This window comes from Trematosphaeria pertusa (genome assembly GCF_010094035.1).
Source record: "Trematosphaeria pertusa strain CBS 122368 unplaced genomic scaffold BU26scaffold_7, whole genome shotgun sequence".
NCBI classification, from domain to species: domain Eukaryota; kingdom Fungi; phylum Ascomycota; class Dothideomycetes; order Pleosporales; family Trematosphaeriaceae; genus Trematosphaeria; species Trematosphaeria pertusa.
This window is the reverse complement of record NW_022987218.1, coordinates 1,960,921-1,978,605: the sequence shown is the minus strand read 5'-3', so window position 1 is coordinate 1,978,605 and position 17,685 is coordinate 1,960,921. Positions and strand designations below refer to the sequence as shown.

At 51.3% G+C, this 17,685-nt stretch overlaps 10 protein-coding genes across 10 annotated transcripts; 5 read left to right on the top strand and 5 right to left on the bottom strand.

The window, feature by feature from the left end:
* Window positions 1-17: 17 nt before the first annotated feature.
* On the top strand, window positions 18-1,586 carry BU26DRAFT_565060 (uncharacterized protein; the record flags this gene model as incomplete). The annotated part of the gene is made up of 1 exon (XM_033833347.1): window positions 18-1,586. The coding sequence occupies one exon, from the start codon at window positions 18-20 to the stop codon at window positions 1,584-1,586; it is 1,569 nt and encodes a 522-aa protein (XP_033684412.1).
* A 78-nt stretch (window positions 1,587-1,664) lies between these two features.
* Window positions 1,665-3,743, bottom strand: BU26DRAFT_519488 (MFS general substrate transporter). The gene is made up of 7 exons (XM_033829065.1): window positions 3,537-3,743; window positions 3,288-3,483; window positions 3,009-3,228; window positions 2,596-2,949; window positions 2,425-2,540; window positions 2,109-2,366; window positions 1,665-2,060 (listed from the first exon to the last, which is right to left on the bottom strand). Exons 1-7 carry the CDS (start codon window positions 3,693-3,695, stop codon window positions 1,705-1,707), a joined length of 1,659 nt encoding a protein of 552 aa, XP_033684411.1. The 5' UTR covers window positions 3,696-3,743; the 3' UTR covers window positions 1,665-1,704.
* A 237-nt stretch (window positions 3,744-3,980) lies between these two features.
* Window positions 3,981-5,054, bottom strand: BU26DRAFT_605242 (short chain dehydrogenase reductase; the record flags this gene model as incomplete). The annotated part of the gene is made up of 3 exons (XM_033835578.1): window positions 3,981-4,382; window positions 4,442-4,935; window positions 4,988-5,054. 3 exons carry the CDS (start codon window positions 5,052-5,054, stop codon window positions 3,981-3,983), a joined length of 963 nt encoding a protein of 320 aa, XP_033684410.1.
* A 216-nt stretch (window positions 5,055-5,270) lies between these two features.
* On the top strand, window positions 5,271-7,240 carry BU26DRAFT_484807 (putative cytochrome P450 oxidoreductase; the record flags this gene model as incomplete). The annotated part of the gene is made up of 5 exons (XM_033825863.1): window positions 5,271-5,710; window positions 5,763-6,407; window positions 6,461-6,642; window positions 6,695-6,889; window positions 6,956-7,240. The coding sequence occupies exons 1-5, from the start codon at window positions 5,299-5,301 to the stop codon at window positions 7,238-7,240; spliced, it is 1,719 nt and encodes a 572-aa protein (XP_033684409.1). The 5' UTR covers window positions 5,271-5,298.
* Window positions 7,241-7,262: 22 nt separating this feature from the next.
* BU26DRAFT_484804 (cytochrome P450) lies at window positions 7,263-9,330 on the bottom strand (the record flags this gene model as incomplete). The annotated part of the gene is made up of 9 exons (XM_033825862.1): window positions 9,224-9,330; window positions 9,067-9,159; window positions 8,934-9,003; window positions 8,487-8,885; window positions 8,247-8,415; window positions 8,075-8,185; window positions 7,709-7,973; window positions 7,483-7,643; window positions 7,263-7,425 (listed from the first exon to the last, which is right to left on the bottom strand). The coding sequence occupies exons 1-9, from the start codon at window positions 9,299-9,301 to the stop codon at window positions 7,263-7,265; spliced, it is 1,509 nt and encodes a 502-aa protein (XP_033684408.1). The 5' UTR covers window positions 9,302-9,330.
* A 305-nt stretch (window positions 9,331-9,635) lies between these two features.
* BU26DRAFT_318076 (uncharacterized protein) lies at window positions 9,636-11,114 on the bottom strand. Its single transcript, XM_033822001.1, has 3 exons — window positions 10,956-11,114; window positions 10,399-10,888; window positions 9,636-10,340 (listed from the first exon to the last, which is right to left on the bottom strand). Exons 1-3 carry the CDS (start codon window positions 11,079-11,081, stop codon window positions 9,670-9,672), a joined length of 1,287 nt encoding a protein of 428 aa, XP_033684407.1. The 5' UTR covers window positions 11,082-11,114; the 3' UTR covers window positions 9,636-9,669.
* An 825-nt stretch (window positions 11,115-11,939) lies between these two features.
* On the top strand, window positions 11,940-12,828 carry BU26DRAFT_519486 (uncharacterized protein). Its single transcript, XM_033829064.1, has one exon. It carries the CDS (start codon window positions 12,007-12,009, stop codon window positions 12,520-12,522), a length of 516 nt encoding a protein of 171 aa, XP_033684406.1. The 5' UTR covers window positions 11,940-12,006; the 3' UTR covers window positions 12,523-12,828.
* On the bottom strand, window positions 12,539-14,120 carry BU26DRAFT_519485 (NAD(P)-binding protein). The gene is made up of 3 exons (XM_033829063.1): window positions 13,481-14,120; window positions 13,076-13,428; window positions 12,539-13,025 (listed from the first exon to the last, which is right to left on the bottom strand). The coding sequence occupies exons 1-3, from the start codon at window positions 13,887-13,889 to the stop codon at window positions 12,876-12,878; spliced, it is 912 nt and encodes a 303-aa protein (XP_033684405.1). The 5' UTR covers window positions 13,890-14,120; the 3' UTR covers window positions 12,539-12,875.
* Window positions 14,121-14,344: 224 nt separating this feature from the next.
* On the top strand, window positions 14,345-15,174 carry BU26DRAFT_531240 (uncharacterized protein; the record flags this gene model as incomplete). Its single annotated transcript, XM_033831012.1, has 4 exons — window positions 14,345-14,464; window positions 14,518-14,747; window positions 14,806-14,921; window positions 14,972-15,174. The coding sequence occupies 4 exons, from the start codon at window positions 14,345-14,347 to the stop codon at window positions 15,172-15,174; spliced, it is 669 nt and encodes a 222-aa protein (XP_033684404.1).
* A 779-nt stretch (window positions 15,175-15,953) lies between these two features.
* Window positions 15,954-17,598, top strand: BU26DRAFT_484798 (MFS general substrate transporter; the record flags this gene model as incomplete). Its single annotated transcript, XM_033825861.1, has 5 exons — window positions 15,954-16,079; window positions 16,205-16,332; window positions 16,385-16,702; window positions 16,753-17,079; window positions 17,136-17,598. The coding sequence occupies 5 exons, from the start codon at window positions 15,954-15,956 to the stop codon at window positions 17,596-17,598; spliced, it is 1,362 nt and encodes a 453-aa protein (XP_033684403.1).
* Window positions 17,599-17,685: the final 87 nt, after the last annotated feature.

The following is a 17,685-nucleotide window of genomic DNA, read 5'->3' as shown; positions in this document are numbered from 1 at the left end:
CGCAAGCAGGGGAAAAGATGGCCGACAACATTTCCTCACGGCCCCTAGGTGCTCTGGATGACATAATGCCGGACATCGATCTACCGTTTATTCTCACCTTCCCTTGCCGCTCACCCTCGAAAACAACCGAATTACTCTCCTCCTCTTTCGGGACTTTACTTTCCACCAACTCGTGGCTTTGTGGCACCATCCGAAATAACATAGCCACGTCCGAGAATCGCGCGGGAACTAGGTTTCTCTCCAGCCCTTTGACTGCGAACGGCAACAATTTGAGGGGCGACAATGTCACTGCCGCTCCTGATTCGACCCACCCCCATCTCTCAATACAGGATCTGTCCCAGCATGCTCTCTACGCGGACAAAGATTACGAAGCATTAGTTTCGGAACACATGCCTTCCAGGTACTTGAATGCGAAACTGCTTGTTCCAAGTAGAGAGACAGGTGTAGCGGGGATGAGCTCTGTTCTTAGGGCCAGAGTGAGCTTTATTCGGCATGGAGCTTTCTTGTGTTTGTGCACCAGCCATGCGGTCATGGATGCTACGGGCCTCGGCAAGATTGCAGAAGCATGGGCAATGCTGGCGAGGGGGGATATTGTGGAAAACCTTCACCACTGGCCGATTTCAGAGCAGGAGTTGGGTCTTAATGTTGGCGGGAAAGGAACGAAGGCGGACGTTTATGGCAAACTGAAGGGAAGGAAGAAGTTGTGGCACATGCTTGGGTTGGATTATCGACAGAAAGAATTGACATCTGCAATGCTGGCAAGAGATATTCCGCGGCGAGAGACGGCAACCAGAATCTTCGGGCTGAGCGCAGAGCAGCTACTGTTGCTGAAGGAATCATGTGGAGTGGATCCGGCCAACAGTAACCTGGGTGAAGAGCAATATCGGGAATTCGGTGAAGAGGCTGTGGAGAGAGATGTAAATAGTTCTAGCAAGGAGAGCATGAGGAGTGGCGGAAGTTGGGTATCTACGAACGACGCGCTCTCAGCACTGCTATGGCGCTGCGTTGTGCGGGCCCGACTGCGCACAGCGAGCGACCTGGCAAAGTCCAGTACTATGATGTACGCGATGAACATCCGGGGTCTACTACCATACGATCTGTCAGAGTCTGACGCGAAGATGAGAAGGGAACGAATAGCAAACGTCGTCGTATACAGCATCAACGAAACTCCGGCGAAACACCTTGTGACGATACAATCGCTTGGGGACACCGCAAAGGACATCCGAGCAGCGGTTAGTTCCCATAAGCAACCCGATACTCTCCGAGACGTCTTGAGGCTTGCCGCCAGCATCCCGGACGTATCGCACCTAGGGCTTGTGTACCCGACTTGGCTGGCGGAAGACGTGGTGATCAGTTCGCTTTTTGGGTTGCAGCTGTATAGAACACACTGGGGTAGAGCATTTGGGGGAAGCCGTACCGCACCAGATTACGTTAGGTTTCCCGAAGGAGTATTCGAAGGAATCACCTTTATTATGCCGCAGAGGGAGAATGGTGATGTTGAAGTCGTTGTCACCATGATCAAAGAAGATATGGAGGTGCTGCTGCAGGATGTCGAATGGGGAGAACATATGAAGGTGTTACCGTAGCTATATGTCCCGGAGATTGTTCCAGGAAGGGATTATCGAGGATTTTGTAGTTATTCAAAGGATACTCTCAGAAGTGGCCTGATAAGCCCAAAAGCTTGGACAATTGATTTACTGAACTCTAAATCTTTTTGTCTTCTCCATCGTTTGTTTGACTCTCTGAACTCTGCTCGGAATCCAAGGCTGGTACACGAGGAGCCATTATATTGCGATACTTTGATCCGAAACTCGCAACGAACGCAGCACCCGCGCACGCAATGCCTAAGATCCACGCAGCCCTCAAGCCCACCATATATGCATTCAAGACCTCAATGAGTTCATAATTCGAGAAATGAGCTCTTAAGTCATCTGCTCCTACAGACAAAATCTCTTGGACATTGGAACTGACGTTGATATCGGCCCAATAGCGAATCAGTCGATTGGTAAATATATTCTGAGCCACGGATATGAACACCGTCCCGCCGAGTGTTTGGAAAACTACCAGTAGTCAGTAATCTTGTGATGTGGACTTCCAGGGTGAATTACAGAGTAATATGGCTGTGCGCGTGGCTATGTCTTCTGGACGGGTAGTAGCTTGCGCGACAATGACGGGAACCTGCAAGCACAGGCCTGCGCCAATGCCGGATATCAATTGGTAGCACACGTACTTGGCTGTATCGAGTTGCAAGCCAAGTGTGTAAAGAAGGCCTCCTCCGATAGCACAGAGGGCGGAGCCTATCCACAGAAACCAGTGGAAGTACCCGAACATGGTCAACGAGACGCCCGAAACGATTCCGAAGAAGGCTAAGTTATGTTAGCGATGATGAATCTGACTGCGGCTGCGTTCTAGAATCTTGCTCACATGAACCAACGATAAGCGACAAGTTCCTCACCGCACTTGCCGCAGCTGAAAGCCCACCAATGGATTGAAAATAGATTGGCAAATAGTAAACGAAAATGAAGTAAGAACCGGCGAGGCTAACACAGTTAGCAGGATGCTCTAGCTACCTACACCAGAAGAACAAAGACTTACAAAAAGTTATACAGGGCAAGGGGGATGGTCTCGTGGGTCAAGAGAAGCCGAGGAACCATCATTGCCCTCTCGCCCAAGAACCACTGGGTACCAACGAACGCGGCAAGGATGACAACGGATCCAACAATGCAACCAATCACCTCTGACGAGCTCCAGGGCTTGGTGATACCTCCCCATTGAAGGTACAACAGGAAACAAATAAGCGAGCAAGTGACGAGTATCACCCCAAGCGGGTCCATGTGCAGCACCTTCTCTCGAAGTGAGGCAGGTTTTGGTGCAGCTGCAGTAGGGGTTCGGAAGAAAAGACCCAGGACGACTAGCGAGAATCCTCCAATGGGAAGATTTATGTAAAAGCTTTGAAGAGGGAGTGTAAGCGAGGGTGTTGCGTGAGAAGTGAACTTGGATGCACATACCACCATCGCCACGTAATATCAGTGGTAAAGGCACCGCCAATTAAAGGGCCAACGACGCTGGCCATCCCATATACTGCACCAAGAATCCCAGTATATGCAGGACGACTCTCCGGCTTTGCGATGAAGGCGATAATGGTGTAGCAGCCATTTGTGATACCTGCACCACCCGCACCACAAATTGCCCGCCCCAGTATCAAAGTTGGGCTATCTTGAGCGACAGCTTCGGGGAACTTTAATCAGCCGAAGTCATAGGGAACGGAGTTTTTGAGGGATTCATACCGCAAATCAAACTGCCAATCTCAAAGAGAACAATGGCAGTGATTATGACCCACTTGAGCGGGAAATATGTATATGCCTTACCCCAGAGTTGCGCAAAGCTAGAAATGGTAAGAAAGAATGATGAGCCGTACCAGCCAATGTCTTCTAGGCTATTGAATTCCTGCGTGATACGTGGTATAGCAGTAGCGACGATTGTCTGCGGTCATTAGAAGCGCACTAGGCCGCCACGGAACGGTTCACGAGACGGACCATGTCAATTGCCACCAAGAATATGCTGACCATCAAAGCAATCAACAAAACGATAAACCTCGAGCCCGATGGAAGGTCTCCTGCGACATCCATTACTGATGTCGCTGGATCCTCCTGGCCCTTGGGCTGAGGTTGTGGTTTCGCGTCGTTGGATGACATTGTGCTTGATCCGGTCTCGAAGAGGAATTTGAGGCTCGAAAGGTCGCGAAACTGGTCTGTCAGAAGAAGCGTTGGTAAGAAGTCTAGCTGCATGGCGCTCGCGAGGAAATGTGCTGCGCCGAGATTGCTGACCCGATTTTCGCGCTAGCACGGAAGGGGTTGCTCCCCATTTAGAAGAATTCCTTGAAGTTCCCCGAAAAATTCCCAACCGAATTTGGAAGAACTCCTTGAAGAAGCTCGGAAAAATTCCAAACGAATGCAATTTATTGATTTCAAACGAATACTCTACAAGGAACGCATATCGGTCAACCTTTGCTGGAACACGGTCATATCAGCGTTGTATTGGCCGAACCACTGCGGCCGCATAGAGGCAAGTGGCTCTTCCAACTCGGTCCAACGATCCCCAAGCGTCATGATTACCCTGCCGTTCCAGCGACCAGGCGAGGCTGCCTTCTTCGCGTCGTCTCTCCCGTAGAGTTCCACGACACGCTTCTGTTGCGCTGTAGCAGAATATGCTATCGCCAAACCAACATGAAATGCACTGCTGATGGGGGCCCCGGCAGCTCTGATAGGCGCAGCAAGGTTTGGTGGCAATAACTTCGAGATAGTAGCTGCGGGTGCTACTCCGTTTATCGTTGTTCCGTATTGCTCTGCCATGGGACGCAACCCTCTTATCAGACCAACAATCTGCAGTAAGATCAGATGTGCTTTCCTGAGACAACCCCAACAGAGGCGTGTCTACTCACGGCGTGTTTTGTTGCACTATACACGGGCAGGCTTTGCTCTGGTGCGTAAGCAGTGGCGCTTGCGGTGATGACAAGGCTGCTTCCCGGGGTCTGCTTCTTGAACTGGCGTAGAGCCAGCTTAGTGAAATTCACCACGGATCGAAAGTTGACATCGATAACCCTATGCCCTGGTTCCAGTAGCTGCCCGTCATCGTCCAACTCGTCCGTAAAATAATCTGGGTCTTGAGAAACGCCTGCATTGGCCACTGCAATGTCGATATGATCAAGCGACAGGAAGACATCCCTTATAGCTTTCCAATCTGCGATGTCGCATTCTTGGAAATGGATTCTTCCTCGGGGAGTCTCCGGCAATTTCTCTGGTGGCTCGGTCGTTTGACTTGGGATTTCGTAGATGTCGAAACTCTCATCGATGGGCACGACGTCGAGCACGTGAACTTCGGCACCCTTACTGGCGAAGACTTGGGCCGCTGCAAGACCAATTCCAGAAGCGCCACCTATTTCAAAATGAGTTAGTCTCAGGTTGTTATCATTGGTATTTGAACTGACCAGTTAGAAGCACGATTTTTCCTTCCAATGAAGGAATGTCAGCGAGCTGAAGATACAAACTAGTCATGGTGGATGAGACGAGACACTAATCAAAGGAATCCAGCGTATAATCATTCGTACTTACTTGAACTTTCGATTCTGCAAGCCGCGCTGCCGTATTATCCCCTTCCCAATTGAGCCTGCCCCATTGAGATATTTAATTCCGGTACTCCGAAACTTCCTGCATCTGCATCACCACCACGCACAAATACGATTATACTCTAGTATCATGCTTGCACGTTGAGCTCGCTCGGAACCGTCACGTGGCATTCATGTCAACTATGTACACTCCATCCGCCATGTCCCTTCTTTTGGTGGCAACGGGTGCATTTTTACTTGTGCAAGGACTACGGCTGTCGCGAAACATTGCGAAAGCACGAGCAACTGGTCTTCGAGTTGTCGTTACACCTCTTCTCGAAACGCAAGTACTCGCGCAACTTGTAACCCCTTTCCTTCGCGCGCTCTACTCGACTCACTTGGATGCGGGTAAGGGATGGCCCAGATGGTGTCGATTTATGATCAAAGACTGGTCCTGGGAAGACAAACGATTCGCCCACGAGGAGTATGGAGACACATTTATTTGCGTGTCCCCTGAGGGTATGATATGCTACAGTGCAGATGCGGCTCTAGCGTGGGACGTGATGAACCGACGTTACGATTTCACCAAACCTCGGGACAAGTACAGTAAGTCATCTACTTATCATGATCTTCAGAAGGCTAATATTAATTTGAACAGAGATCCTCGAGCCGTATGGACCCAACGTAGCGACCGCCGAAGGTGCTGAATACCGCTTCCACGTACGTATCACAGCGCCGGCGTTCTCAGACGGCAACGGAATCAACAATCTTGTGTGGGATGAGACAATGCGTCAAACACGAGCTCTTCTGAGAGAATGGGCGAAAGGGTCTCCAAAAGACATACGCGAAGATGTGAATGCACTTACTCTGGCTGTTATCTCACTTGCCGGGTTTGGTAGAAAGCTCGAATCAGTGACGGAGCAGGCAAAAGACATTCCGACCGGCTACAAGATTAGCTTCTTACGAGCTATTAGCGACACGACAACTTTTATGCTGGCAATTCTGGTATTTCCCGCCTGGCTGCTGAGGATTTCGCCGTACGCAAAGGCTGAACTCGCCCATTCGCAGCTCGATAAGTATCTTCGACAAATGATTCGTGCCGAGAAGAAGAAAATAGAGGACGGCTTGGGGGAAGAAACAAAAGGAGCGCGCCGGAATTTACTAAATATGGTGGTTGAATCATCGTACGAGGCCGGTCAGGAGGAGGAGAAGCGGCACGCCGCAGAAAGAGATAAGTCGGTCAGAAAACATGCTTTCACAGAGGATGAGGTTATGGGCAATTTGTTCATCTACTTATTGGCTGGTGAGTAGCTCTCTATCTGAGGTTTTTTACAGGCGCTGACCACATGATTCTAGGATACGAGACCACTGCCAATTCCATTGCCTATGGTCTGATTGTGTTGGCATTGGAGCCCGATCTACGACAGAGATTGAGCGAAAGTATTGCAAGTGTATGGTCACGAGCCGTTGCGCAAGGACGGAAACATTTGTCATATCAGGACGACTTTTCTGAGCTGCAATATCTGTACGGATTCATGGTTAGTCACTTCAAAGTCACATCTCCGCTGAAGTCACTAAAGAACATGACAGTACGAGACCTTTCGTTTATACCCCGGTGTTACCCTGATTACCAAGTTGTGCCACCAGAGTCAGGAGGTACTCATTGAGAATACATCACATATCCTGCCTGCAGGATGTCGCGTCTACCTGTCCGCCCCCGGTGTTCACTACAACGAAAAGTATTGGGAAAACCCTACTGAGCTGCGGCCTGAAAGATGGAGCGAGGTTTATGCGGTGCCATCGAAAAAGAGCAATCACGCTCTTGATAAAGATGCAAGTGGCACCACGAAGTCGCGAAAAGCTGCCACCGTCGCGGCCGACAAAACCCGTCAAATGCGTGGAACGCTACTCACTTTCTCTGATGGCGCGCGGGTGTGTCTGGGTCGCAAATTTGCGCAAGCTGAATTTATGGCTTTCTTTGCTGCACTGCTTCATGAGTACGAGGTGTGCTTCGCAGAGGGAACCGATGTCGAGCAAGCAAGGCGGGATCTAAGCTGGAAGAGCTCAGGAAAAGTGACGCTAGCGCCGTTACAGCATTTCCAGCTCAAATTGAAGAGAAGAGAAAAGGCTGCATAGTTATGATGGCTTGCATGACTTCTCATACGTCATTACGTGGATGAAACCGAACCATAAGCTTAGGCTTCCACCACATCACATACACCTTCCCTTCTTTCAACCAATCCATGTTCTTGTTTACCAGTTCGAGATCATATTTCCATAGCATTTTAGCCAGTAGTAGGAACATTTCCATGTATGCGAAACTGCGTCTGATCAGCCTTTTGGCTGGGTAGAAAAGCCACCAATTTACAGGAGCTTACTTTCGACCAAGACAGCCTCTCGGCCCCAGTGAGAATGGCTGACTTGCTTCTCGCATGTCTTGGCTCTTACTCTCAAGCCATCGTTCGGGGACAAACTCCATTGGGCTGTCCCAGTACTCTGGGTCATGAGTCACGGCCCATGCACTCGTGTACACTTCGGCCTTTTGCTCGCGTTAGTGGTGAACTTTTCCAAACAGCAAAGCTTATTCCAGATAAGGCTACCTACTCCAGGGGGGATGTATCTTGAATGCAGTTCAAACCCTGTTGAGACTCGTGGAAAGCCTTGCGAACCAGGGGGGTACATTCGGAGTCCTTCGTGGATTACGGCTTGCAGATACGGTAGCTGCTGCGCCTTCTGCGCGTTAATTGCCTCGTAAGACGGAAATGCATTTCTAATCTCGGAGCTGAGTTTCTCCATAGCGGATGGCTTCTTGAGCAGGAAGAAGGTGGTACCAGCAAGAAAAGTCGAGACGGTTTCGCCGCCAGCGATGCTGCGTCAGTAAGTTAGCAGTGAATTTACGCTGTCGAGAATTCTGATTTCTTTGGAGGCCGTCGCAATCAAAAACTGGAAGAGGAAGCTCCAAATACATACGCTAGTGTTGAAACATGTGCTGTCATCTCCTCCCGCTGCACTTCGCCGTCGCGCACCTTCTGGACAAGGTGAGTGAGAAAGTCTTTCCGCAAGCTTTGGGAATTCAGACGCCTGCATGAAGCTCTTTGTCAGCATTGGTTTCCACGTAAGAGCTATCGCTTGGAGAACCTACCTTTCGACCTGCTTTCTGCTGAACTCGGAATTTCGATTCTTAGCAATGAGTGTGGAAGGGAAGAGCGTCCTAAAGATTGTCGCCGCGAAAGGAAGACGGCTCAGATTGTCGATCAAAGTGATGAAATATAAATGCTCCAGTATCAGGTCCGACCAGAAGTGGGGTTGACCTAGAGCGGAGTCAGTGGTCAGATGTGTCAAACCAACACGCCAAAGCGCGAGCACGAATCGCAAGACATACCAGTTTCAATACTGTGGAAAGATTCTCCGAAGGCCATCTCCCCAAGGATATCGAAGCTGACCATCTCGTACCATTTCGTCATGTTCAACGCTTCGGTTCCGCTCTTCATTTGCTCTCCAAGTACTTCCACAAATCTGTCAATCGTACTGGCAACTATTGCCTCCTGTTCAAGTAAAGCCCGCTGCGAGAACGCTGCAGACAGCATCCGCCGCATGTTTCCATGCTTCTTCGGATCCCTCTCGCTACCAATACAGGAATGTCTAAAGCCAGAGCCGTAGATGTCATAGAATGGGCTCTTGCGCATGACTTCTTTGCCTGGAGAAGCATGTCCGTAGATGACGCGCCAGGACTCAACGGATGCAAAGGAGAGTTCATTTGGTGAGATGCGGACAATGGGTCCTTTTGGTGTTAGTGCATGTCAGTCGGTCGCACTATGGACATGCTTACCATACTGTCGATGCAATTCCTCGATTGCAATGTGGATTTTGCCACCTGCAGTATGCTGAAATCGCCAAAACTACAGTTTAAATAGCCATATAAGTATCACAAATAGGCAATCCAAGATAGAGAGTGGACTTACCAGCGACGCACGGCCCAAAAAGGGACCGGGGAAATCTGCGAGTGGGTGAAAGAGGAGGTTGTAGACGGTCTTCGAAAGCAAGATCATCAATGCCTGCATCGAATGGTCAATTTCAAGAAAATCCAAACGAAATGTATGCATTCAGGGGATACCATACCCCAGTGACCGCCAACCGGAAGATCGGCGAATGCCGGACAAAGACATGGTCGTCAGTTCCATCGATAGAGGAGCTCATTGTGCTTGCCGTGTAGCGGATGATGAAAGGTGTTTGGATGGAAAAGACGCTTAGCGAGAAATTCGATGACCTGAATCAAAATTGCGATGATTTGCGACCGGCTTATGACTGGCAAGGTTGACACCTTCTACTGTGTGGGCACGGACTAAACCGCTCTCGGAGTGAGTCCCGTTTTGGAAACAAGATTACCCGCGCCCTCATTTTCCAAGGTTGGAGGGGTAATAACAACGGCGCTTCACTCCATTTGGAAATTTTTTGAACTCTTACTGCCCAGCGCATGTTTCTGTTAAGAAAGATGCTCAAAGTATCGTGCATTTGTGCACCGCTTCTACATCTCGTCTACAGCTCTCCACCTAGTTTCCGGAATCTCACGTGGGAGTCGAATCCCTGCCCGTCTTTGACCGTTTGTCTAACTTCAGTCTGAGCACTTCAAGGCTGTGAATTGCCGAGCGTAATCGAGCTAGGCTATCAGCCGCCTCGGGCATCATGGCTAACCTATCTCGGCAGGAAGCGGCAGATCTGGTAAGAGCCTTCAACCGCTCGCTGACGAGAAGAAAGAGAATCATCTGCCGCTCCCATTGGCTATCCACCACGTATCCGCCTACGTGCACTGCCACCGCCGTACCTTCGTTTGGCTCCTTGAACTCGAGGTCTATCTGGACTACTAAGGTGGAGCACAAGTCCACAAGTTGCTCCACGATCATGACCAGCAGCACTCGACTTTCGCTTTTCTCAAAGCAACGGAATGCGCAGCACCCGATCTCATCCACCAGTCCTTTCATCTGTGCAGGAACCGTGAGGATGCTCTGCATGGCTTCTTGGAATCGCAAGTTTGTGGAGCCGTCCTCATCGTAGCCGAACCGCCGTAGCTTGCCGTTTAGGGTGAAAAGAGCAGTCGAGAGCCGGCTCGAGCAGCTACAACCGCCAGAGGTAGGGTGTGATGACAGAAGCGATAATTGGCCGTTTATGATCCCCTCGTCTTTGAGGGTGTTCTTTCGGGCAGCCAAATGCGGCCAACTAGAATCGTTTTGAGTTTGAGCTTGAATTGGGATTAGTACACGAGGCTTCGGATGTGATTTGGAGGAGGATATACTTACATGATGGTGTCAAGCCAGATTCATGGATTAGGAGCGACCACTGCGACGTGCTGAGATCTGAAAGGTTCGATGCATCGAAAAGGGGGTGCAGGCTAGCGATATCATGTCCGGACGGAGAAAATTCCATCTCCGGCGTTGCGGCCGCGGTTTGTTGCTTGCTTGGAGGCGTTTGGTGCATGTTTTGAAAAATCGGGCTATCCAAAGTAAACTCGGCAAGAGGATAATTTGTCGCCTCGGTTTGTTCATGTGGTACTGGGTGTGGCACGAGAATTTCTTCAGTGTTGCGATGTCCCGAGCCTTGGGCGCTCGACGGCCTACGAGTAGGGCTATTGACACTCCAGCTCGATCCCATTGCCGCAGAGTTGCTGTTGCTCGGCGACTGGTCAGTGGAAGCGCGCTGAGAGTGAGTTTCCGTTGGTTGGTCATAAACACAGTCAATGTCGAGACTGCTACAGCGAGCGCATGCGGCGGGGTCTCCACTGCATTTGACCTGCAGTTTGTTAAGCAGTGATCCAAAATTATTTGAGGAAAGTATGGTTCTGCAGGGTATATCTCACCTTGAAGAGCCGACATGTGCGACATGCGAAGCGTCGTGTCGGACGGTCATTCTCGTCTTGAGAAAAAAAGTGATCCTTAGAAATCTTGAATTGGCCGTTTTTAGTAAACGATATTGTGCCAAACATTTTGGCGCGGGCGGAATGAGAGGTAAAGCGAAGCCCTGGAGGACCATTTGTGAGACAGGGGGCGCTACGCTGTTTATAAGTTAGTACCGAAGACGCTCCGAGCCGTGATGCATATGGGCGGCACAGCACAGGCGTATGCGTACGATAAGCCTCGGGCGGCAGGGTCCGCCACCCGAGTCCCTGGCTACATAGATCTCTGGCTTATATCTGCATTGCATATTGCGAAAGGCTGAGGGCCGGTGAAGGGCGTTGCGCTTTGCCGGCCGCCTGTAATGGCTGCTCAAGTGGTTGTTAGCACGCGCTAACTCTGCGAAAACTGACGCACGCACTGTACACTCCTGATGCAGTAAGAAAGAAAAATGGAAATTTAACCGTCGTATTGAAGAGAAAGTCCAAGCTTAGCGAAGACGACTTGGGGAGAATGTGCATCGGTGCCCACCCCCAACTACGCCCCGCGCAGAGGTTGCGCGACTATGTATGGCCGCCGCATACAAATCTGAGTAATATCTGCGCAATCGCAGGTAATAACAAGGCGTTTCCGCGTGTTGGCTGCAGCAGTTGCAGAAGGCTTGTAGGCAGTGCGCACACCTCCTGGAGTTTTCGGAGTTATCTATTGTGTGGTAAATATTAAAAAGAACTTTATAAGTAAATATAGTTTCTTTTAAAAATAAAAGACTCTTTCTTATGTAGAGAAATTTAGAGCTGCTACAATTTCTACAGATTTCTGCACACTATAGATCGAAAAAGTCGGTTAATTGTCCGTATTAGGGCATCGCATCGGCCAGATCCAGGTGCTTACGCACCCACAATTACGCCCTGCACAAGCGCTGCGCGACTTGTATTGCAATGAGCTGGCAACCCCTTCCTGACAAGCTTAAGGTCCAAATCCTCATCGAAATCTCATAGCCCGACGAGCACACCAACTATGCGCCTGACGCCCCAAGGCCACCCCTTTGTTCGCACCCCTCACCCTTCTTCTTGGCTGTCCCGAGCTCATTGGCATCGCAACACAAATCTCATGCAACAGCAACACTGTCGTCATGTTCAGCAACATAACCAATCAATCAAATACCCGCCCGGGCATTACAATCGCCATATTCGCCGCCTCCATCTCCACCTCACGGACAGAGCGTGGGATTGGCGCTTTCTCCCCCGGTTCAGTGCAGGCGAGCTAGGATTCCCGAACCTGCAGCACGGCGAGGTCGGAATCTGCGGTTTCCATGGCTATATGGACAAAGCCAGAGACGCCCCGACCCAGAAGAAGGCCCCGGACGAAATGCGGGATATGCCCACCGTGGTCACCTACACCAAAGTGCTGGTGGTGCGATATAGGCGACGAGACTCGTTTTCGCGGGATGGGCTGGTCGACCCCATGGAGTCAATCGTGTTCGAGAAACTTTCCATTCAACGCAGATCGAACTCTACGATCACTGAGACATGAATGTCTTTATTGGAGTACGACTGGAGGCCGGGGCGAGGGCGTGCTAGCCTCCCTACATTTGCTGGAGCAAGACCCCCTTTCTCGGAAAGCGCTTTGCACCAAGCGAATTCAGTCGCACTAAGCTCTCGCTCGATCTAGAAGTCATAACGAGCCTCCATCATATCCATCCTATCGTAGGCGCTGACATCGGGCCCACACGACTCCCCTCGCGTCTTCCAGACCGCTCGACCATTACTTCCCTAGGAGGGTACTGCCCCACAATGACCCTGGGATATGATATAAGTATCACGCTTCTACTTCAATCCAAAACCATCTTTATCAATTGCTGCATGTTTACACTTCCAATCCCAAAGCTACATGCGCGGTTTAGGCAACGTATACCCGCCCATATCGTCAAAGAACTTTCCGCCTTTTGCCATGACGTCTGCAATGTCTTCACCCAGCCACTGTGTCGTTAGCGCCGCCCGTGCGGTTTCGATCTCTCTAACAAACTGCCCAGCAACCTATCTTGCATTAGCATTGTCGTCCCAGCGTATTGCCCTAACTTGCTTACCATAACACTGTGGCCTTTTCTCTCTGGGTCAGAGCTTGTGGCTACGATGGTATTTGCCACATCCTCCACGGTGTTCGCCGGCAGACCCCTCTTCGTCCATTCTTCAGAGTATCCCCCAGTGATATATGTTGGGGTGAAGAAGGGAGCGACCACGTTTACCCGCACACCAAGCTGGTTCGCTACACGCTGCGATGCACGAGCGAGACCGACGACGCCATGCTTGGTAGCAATGTAGGATACAACGCCAGTCCCGCCAAAGTAGCCCGACGTTGATGCGATGAGGATCACGAAGCCGCGTGAGCCGTCTGTATCTGGAGAATTTGACTTCATAGCGTGCATTGCTAACCGCAGAGCTGCTTCTATTTAGCATGAGCCAGCCTTCCGACTGCGTGAGTTGTTCCTCACTGTTCATAGTGCCCTTCAAATTAACGTCCAGCACCCTATACGCCTCCATAGGCTCCTTCAGCTCGCCGCTCTCTTCCTCCTCAAACTCGAAGAACCCTTTGCTCTCCATCATACCCGCGTTCGCAATCACGATATCGACCTGCCCGAATCTTTTCTTCGTCTCGCGGAACAAAGCCCTCATGTTCTCCCAGTCGACGATGTTTGTGGGGTAGTACATCGATCGACCGGGCTCCGAAAGGGAGGATATTAGGGATTCAGCTGCATTTTGAGAATGGGGAAGGTCGGCGATTACGACGTTGCAGCCTTTGGAGTGGAATGTGCGGATTGTTTGTGCGCCGATGCCGCCGGCGCCGCCGGTGACGATGACGGTCTTGGGGCCGCCGTCGGCGCGTTGGAAGGGTGAGGCCATTGTGATTGGTATCTTTCTTCAGAGGTCCATATTCGCGATTTGCAATACGCAGATGGAAAAGATGGGGAAGTGTGCAAACTTGAAAGGCGGCCGGGCGACTGGGAAAATATTGACCATGGGGATCCACAGACTCGGTTCAGATTCTCCCTACCCAATCTCCAGGTCTCTCCGTTACCAAGCACTGGGACTTGCACACATCCCCGCCGAAAGAATACCGTCGGTAAGCAAGCGTCGGGGAGAGAGGCTGCTCTCCGAAGGGTGGAGGTGGGGTTCTTTTACCCCGCTTCGCTCACACTTCGGCCGAGCTCACGGAACTGTTCCGAGGGTACATCGCTCATTGGCCCCTTCCCACGCGTGGAAACCGACTTCCGAAAACCTCTCAACATCCTTCCAAGGCATCATGTCGTCTTATACAGTAACAACAAAGAGCACGAGACAGACAGCAAAGCGACACGATGGCGGCGAACGACATCCCAAGAGACCCGACCGATGAAGAGGCCCTTGCGCTCTTCAAGGCCATAGAGGAGAAGTTCCCGGCGAAGACGGTAGGAAAGGATAAGTGGTATGTTCTTACAGTAGGTCAAACTCCGCTTTCCAAACTGGACGCAAGCATCTAATGATTTCTCAGTTCGCGACGATAGTTGCTGGCGGCCAGCCCGGTTTCGCGCCCCTTTTGTACAAAGAACTCATCAAGCGACCCGAGTATCAGACGCCGGAACAGCGACAGGCGCTTATGCGACGAATCCGGGAGACACTGTTTAAGCTCGTGTGTATCGCCGGGGTCTGTAAACCGCTTGAGGCTATCTTCGACATTGATGCCATCACCGCGCCGCAGGACAAAGACTACTCGTTCTCAAGGTGGGCAACATAGGGGGTAAAGTGCGGAATGGGCAGATGTTGGCTGACAAGTGGACAGAGAGGGATGGCAGTGCGATGAGGCGAACCGACAGCGCGGCTTCCAATGGCAAGACCAGCTGTACAAGCACAACCAGGCAAGCATAGACAATGCGCTTTCTTCGCAGAAGGACTTCGGTAAGATTGCATTCCCTATCAAGTCATCCGGAAACTCAGAACAGGTCTAGACTGGGTCAGCAAGAACATCAGCTATGGTCTCTACCTCTCCGACCATCGCATCCTCGACGACGTCGAAACGGAGCTCGTCGTACTAGGCGGCATAATGATACAGAATCTTCCCCGCGAGACTGGCTGGCATCTTCGTGGCACAAGGAGAATTGGAGTGAGCAAGGAGGACGTCGAGACGATACAACAATGTGTAAGATGCTAGAGGTCTCTTTGGCTTGACGCATTCTGACATGTGGCAGATCGAATTGGTCGCCAAATTCTGCGGCCTTCGTCTACACAGAGTGCCTCGCGTAGCAGACATTGAACACGAAGTATAGACGGTTGAGACAGAGCATACGTCCATCAATTTCGTGTACGCCGTGGCGATAGAATAGACTTGATATAGAAGTCAGCGCAATTCAGCATCCACCCCTCACCTTCTACGCTCATATCAAGTAGCTATTAAAAGCTGAGCCTCACTCCATGTCTCAGCAATCATTTCAACATACACCCTCGGGATATAATTTCGGCGTCTAGGCGAGTCAGTCATCCCCGCACTTATCGCCCTTACGACTCGCTAGCCTCCACGCTACATGGTACGCTTCGGGGACACCAACACCTCTCCGAACCGCCGATCGCAACCCGCAGAGAAAAGCGACCGTTGCGCAGCAGCACGCCGCAATACCCGGTCTTGGAAAATCTCGCCCGAACAATATGCGGGGAAAGCCCCACGGGGAAGGCCCACAAGCACGCGAAGCCTGGCCAGTGGCGCGTCCACCAACAGCAAGCTAAGAGCGACGGTCTTAGCTGGGAGTAGCATGATACCAGCCGCATGGGAAGTATAAGAGGAGATCGACGAGACGCAGCTGACATCGTATCCCTTTTTCAACTCCTTCAACCTTCTGACGGCCTTCAGGCCCGACAACTCTTCACCTGTCTCCCATCATGGCTGCGCATCCCGAGGATAAGAATTGGGTCAAGACAGTCGACCATGTTGCCACCATGGAGACGAAAAGGGATGTCGATCTTGGTTTCGTCGAGAATACGGAGGAGGAGAAGAAGCTGGTGAGGAAGATTGACCTCTTCCTCATGCCGACGATTTGGGTGCTTTATTGCTTCTCGTATATGGTACGTACTACATCCTACTAGGCCAGCCAGCGCGAAGTGCTACCACCGCGTCCTCAGTGAAATCACTTCAGAACGAGCCATTCCGGTTCGATGTCTTATGATCAGCCAGCTGACCGCTGAGGCAGGACCGCACGAACATCGGCAACGCAAAAGTCGCCGGCATGGATGTGGACGTCGGCTTCGACTCGAACCAATACTTCCTCGCCATTGTGGTGTTTCAAATCGGATATGTGATTGCGGAAGTCCCGTCAAAGTATGTTGAAGTAGCAACTTCGATTACGCTCTTCAATTCTGACGCAGAGCAGCATGATTCTTTCCCGAACCCGGCCCTCGCTCTACATTCCGGCCCTCATGATCCTGTGGGGTATAGTAGCTGCGCTCATGGCACTTGTCAAGACACCTGCTCAGATGCTCGGCATGCGGTTCTTGCTAGGCGTCATGGAAGCGGGCTTCAGTCCCGCTATTCTATTCATTATTTCCACCTGGTATCGTCGGAAAGAGCAGTCGAAGCGTTTCATGACCTTTCTTTCTGCAGGCATCCTGTCTGGTGCGTTTGGTGGGATCATCGCCGGTGCGCTTGTTGCACGCTTAGATGGAGCACATGGCATCAGGGGTTGGCAGTGGTTCGTACTTTGCTCCCGCGATATCAGTAGTTAAAGGCTGACTGCGGCAGGCTATTCATTGTCGAAGGCGTGGCGACTGTTGGTATCGCATTGATTGCTCCTTTCTTCTTGCTCGACTATCCCGCCACGTCGAAGCGCCTCACTCCGCGCCAACGCGAGATTGCCATCGCTCGCTTGCAGGCCGACGGCATCACGAGCTCCGGGGAGCACGGAGAGATAGCAGAGGTGTCTCATTGGAACGCCTTTGTTCACGCTATCTCGAATTGGCGTTTATGGCTGCTCTGCGCTGGGTACATGACAATCATTGGGTGCTACAGCTTGAGCTACTTCAATCCGACGTTGGTCAAAGGACTTGGATATGCCGGGGCCGACGCACAGTAAGCTCCATGACACTTCTCCGCACACACTGTTATCAGATGCTAACAAGTGCCAGGTACATGACCGTACCTCTCTACGTCGTAGCCTTCGCCATCGCAGTCCCGACCTGCATCCTCGCCGACCGCATTCCCAGCTACCGCCCTCTTCTCGCCCTCATCGTCCTCGTCCTCGGCTCCCTCTTCTGCGCGCTCTCCGCCGGTATCTACGCCTACATCCCCCGCTACGTCTTCCTCTGCTTCATCAACTCCGCAATCTGGACCGCAAATCCGCTCGCGCTATCCTTTGCGTCGGTGTCGATGGGCCCTCTGCAGCCAGAGACGCGCGCTATCAGCCTTGCTATCGTGAATGGTATGGGTAACCTGGCTCAGATTTATGGCAGCTATCTCTTTCCGTCGGAAGATGCGCCGAAGTATTTGAAGGGATTTGGCACGTATGCGGGGTTGTTGATGTTTGGGGCCGCGGTGTATGGGACGGCGTTTTTGCTGTTTAGAAGGTCGCCTTTCAAGGCGAGAACTTAGTCCGTTAGATACATGAGTTGATCGATTGAGAATACGGAAAATATGGCTACATATATGACCTGAGGTCACGTGATCCAGTAACCGTAT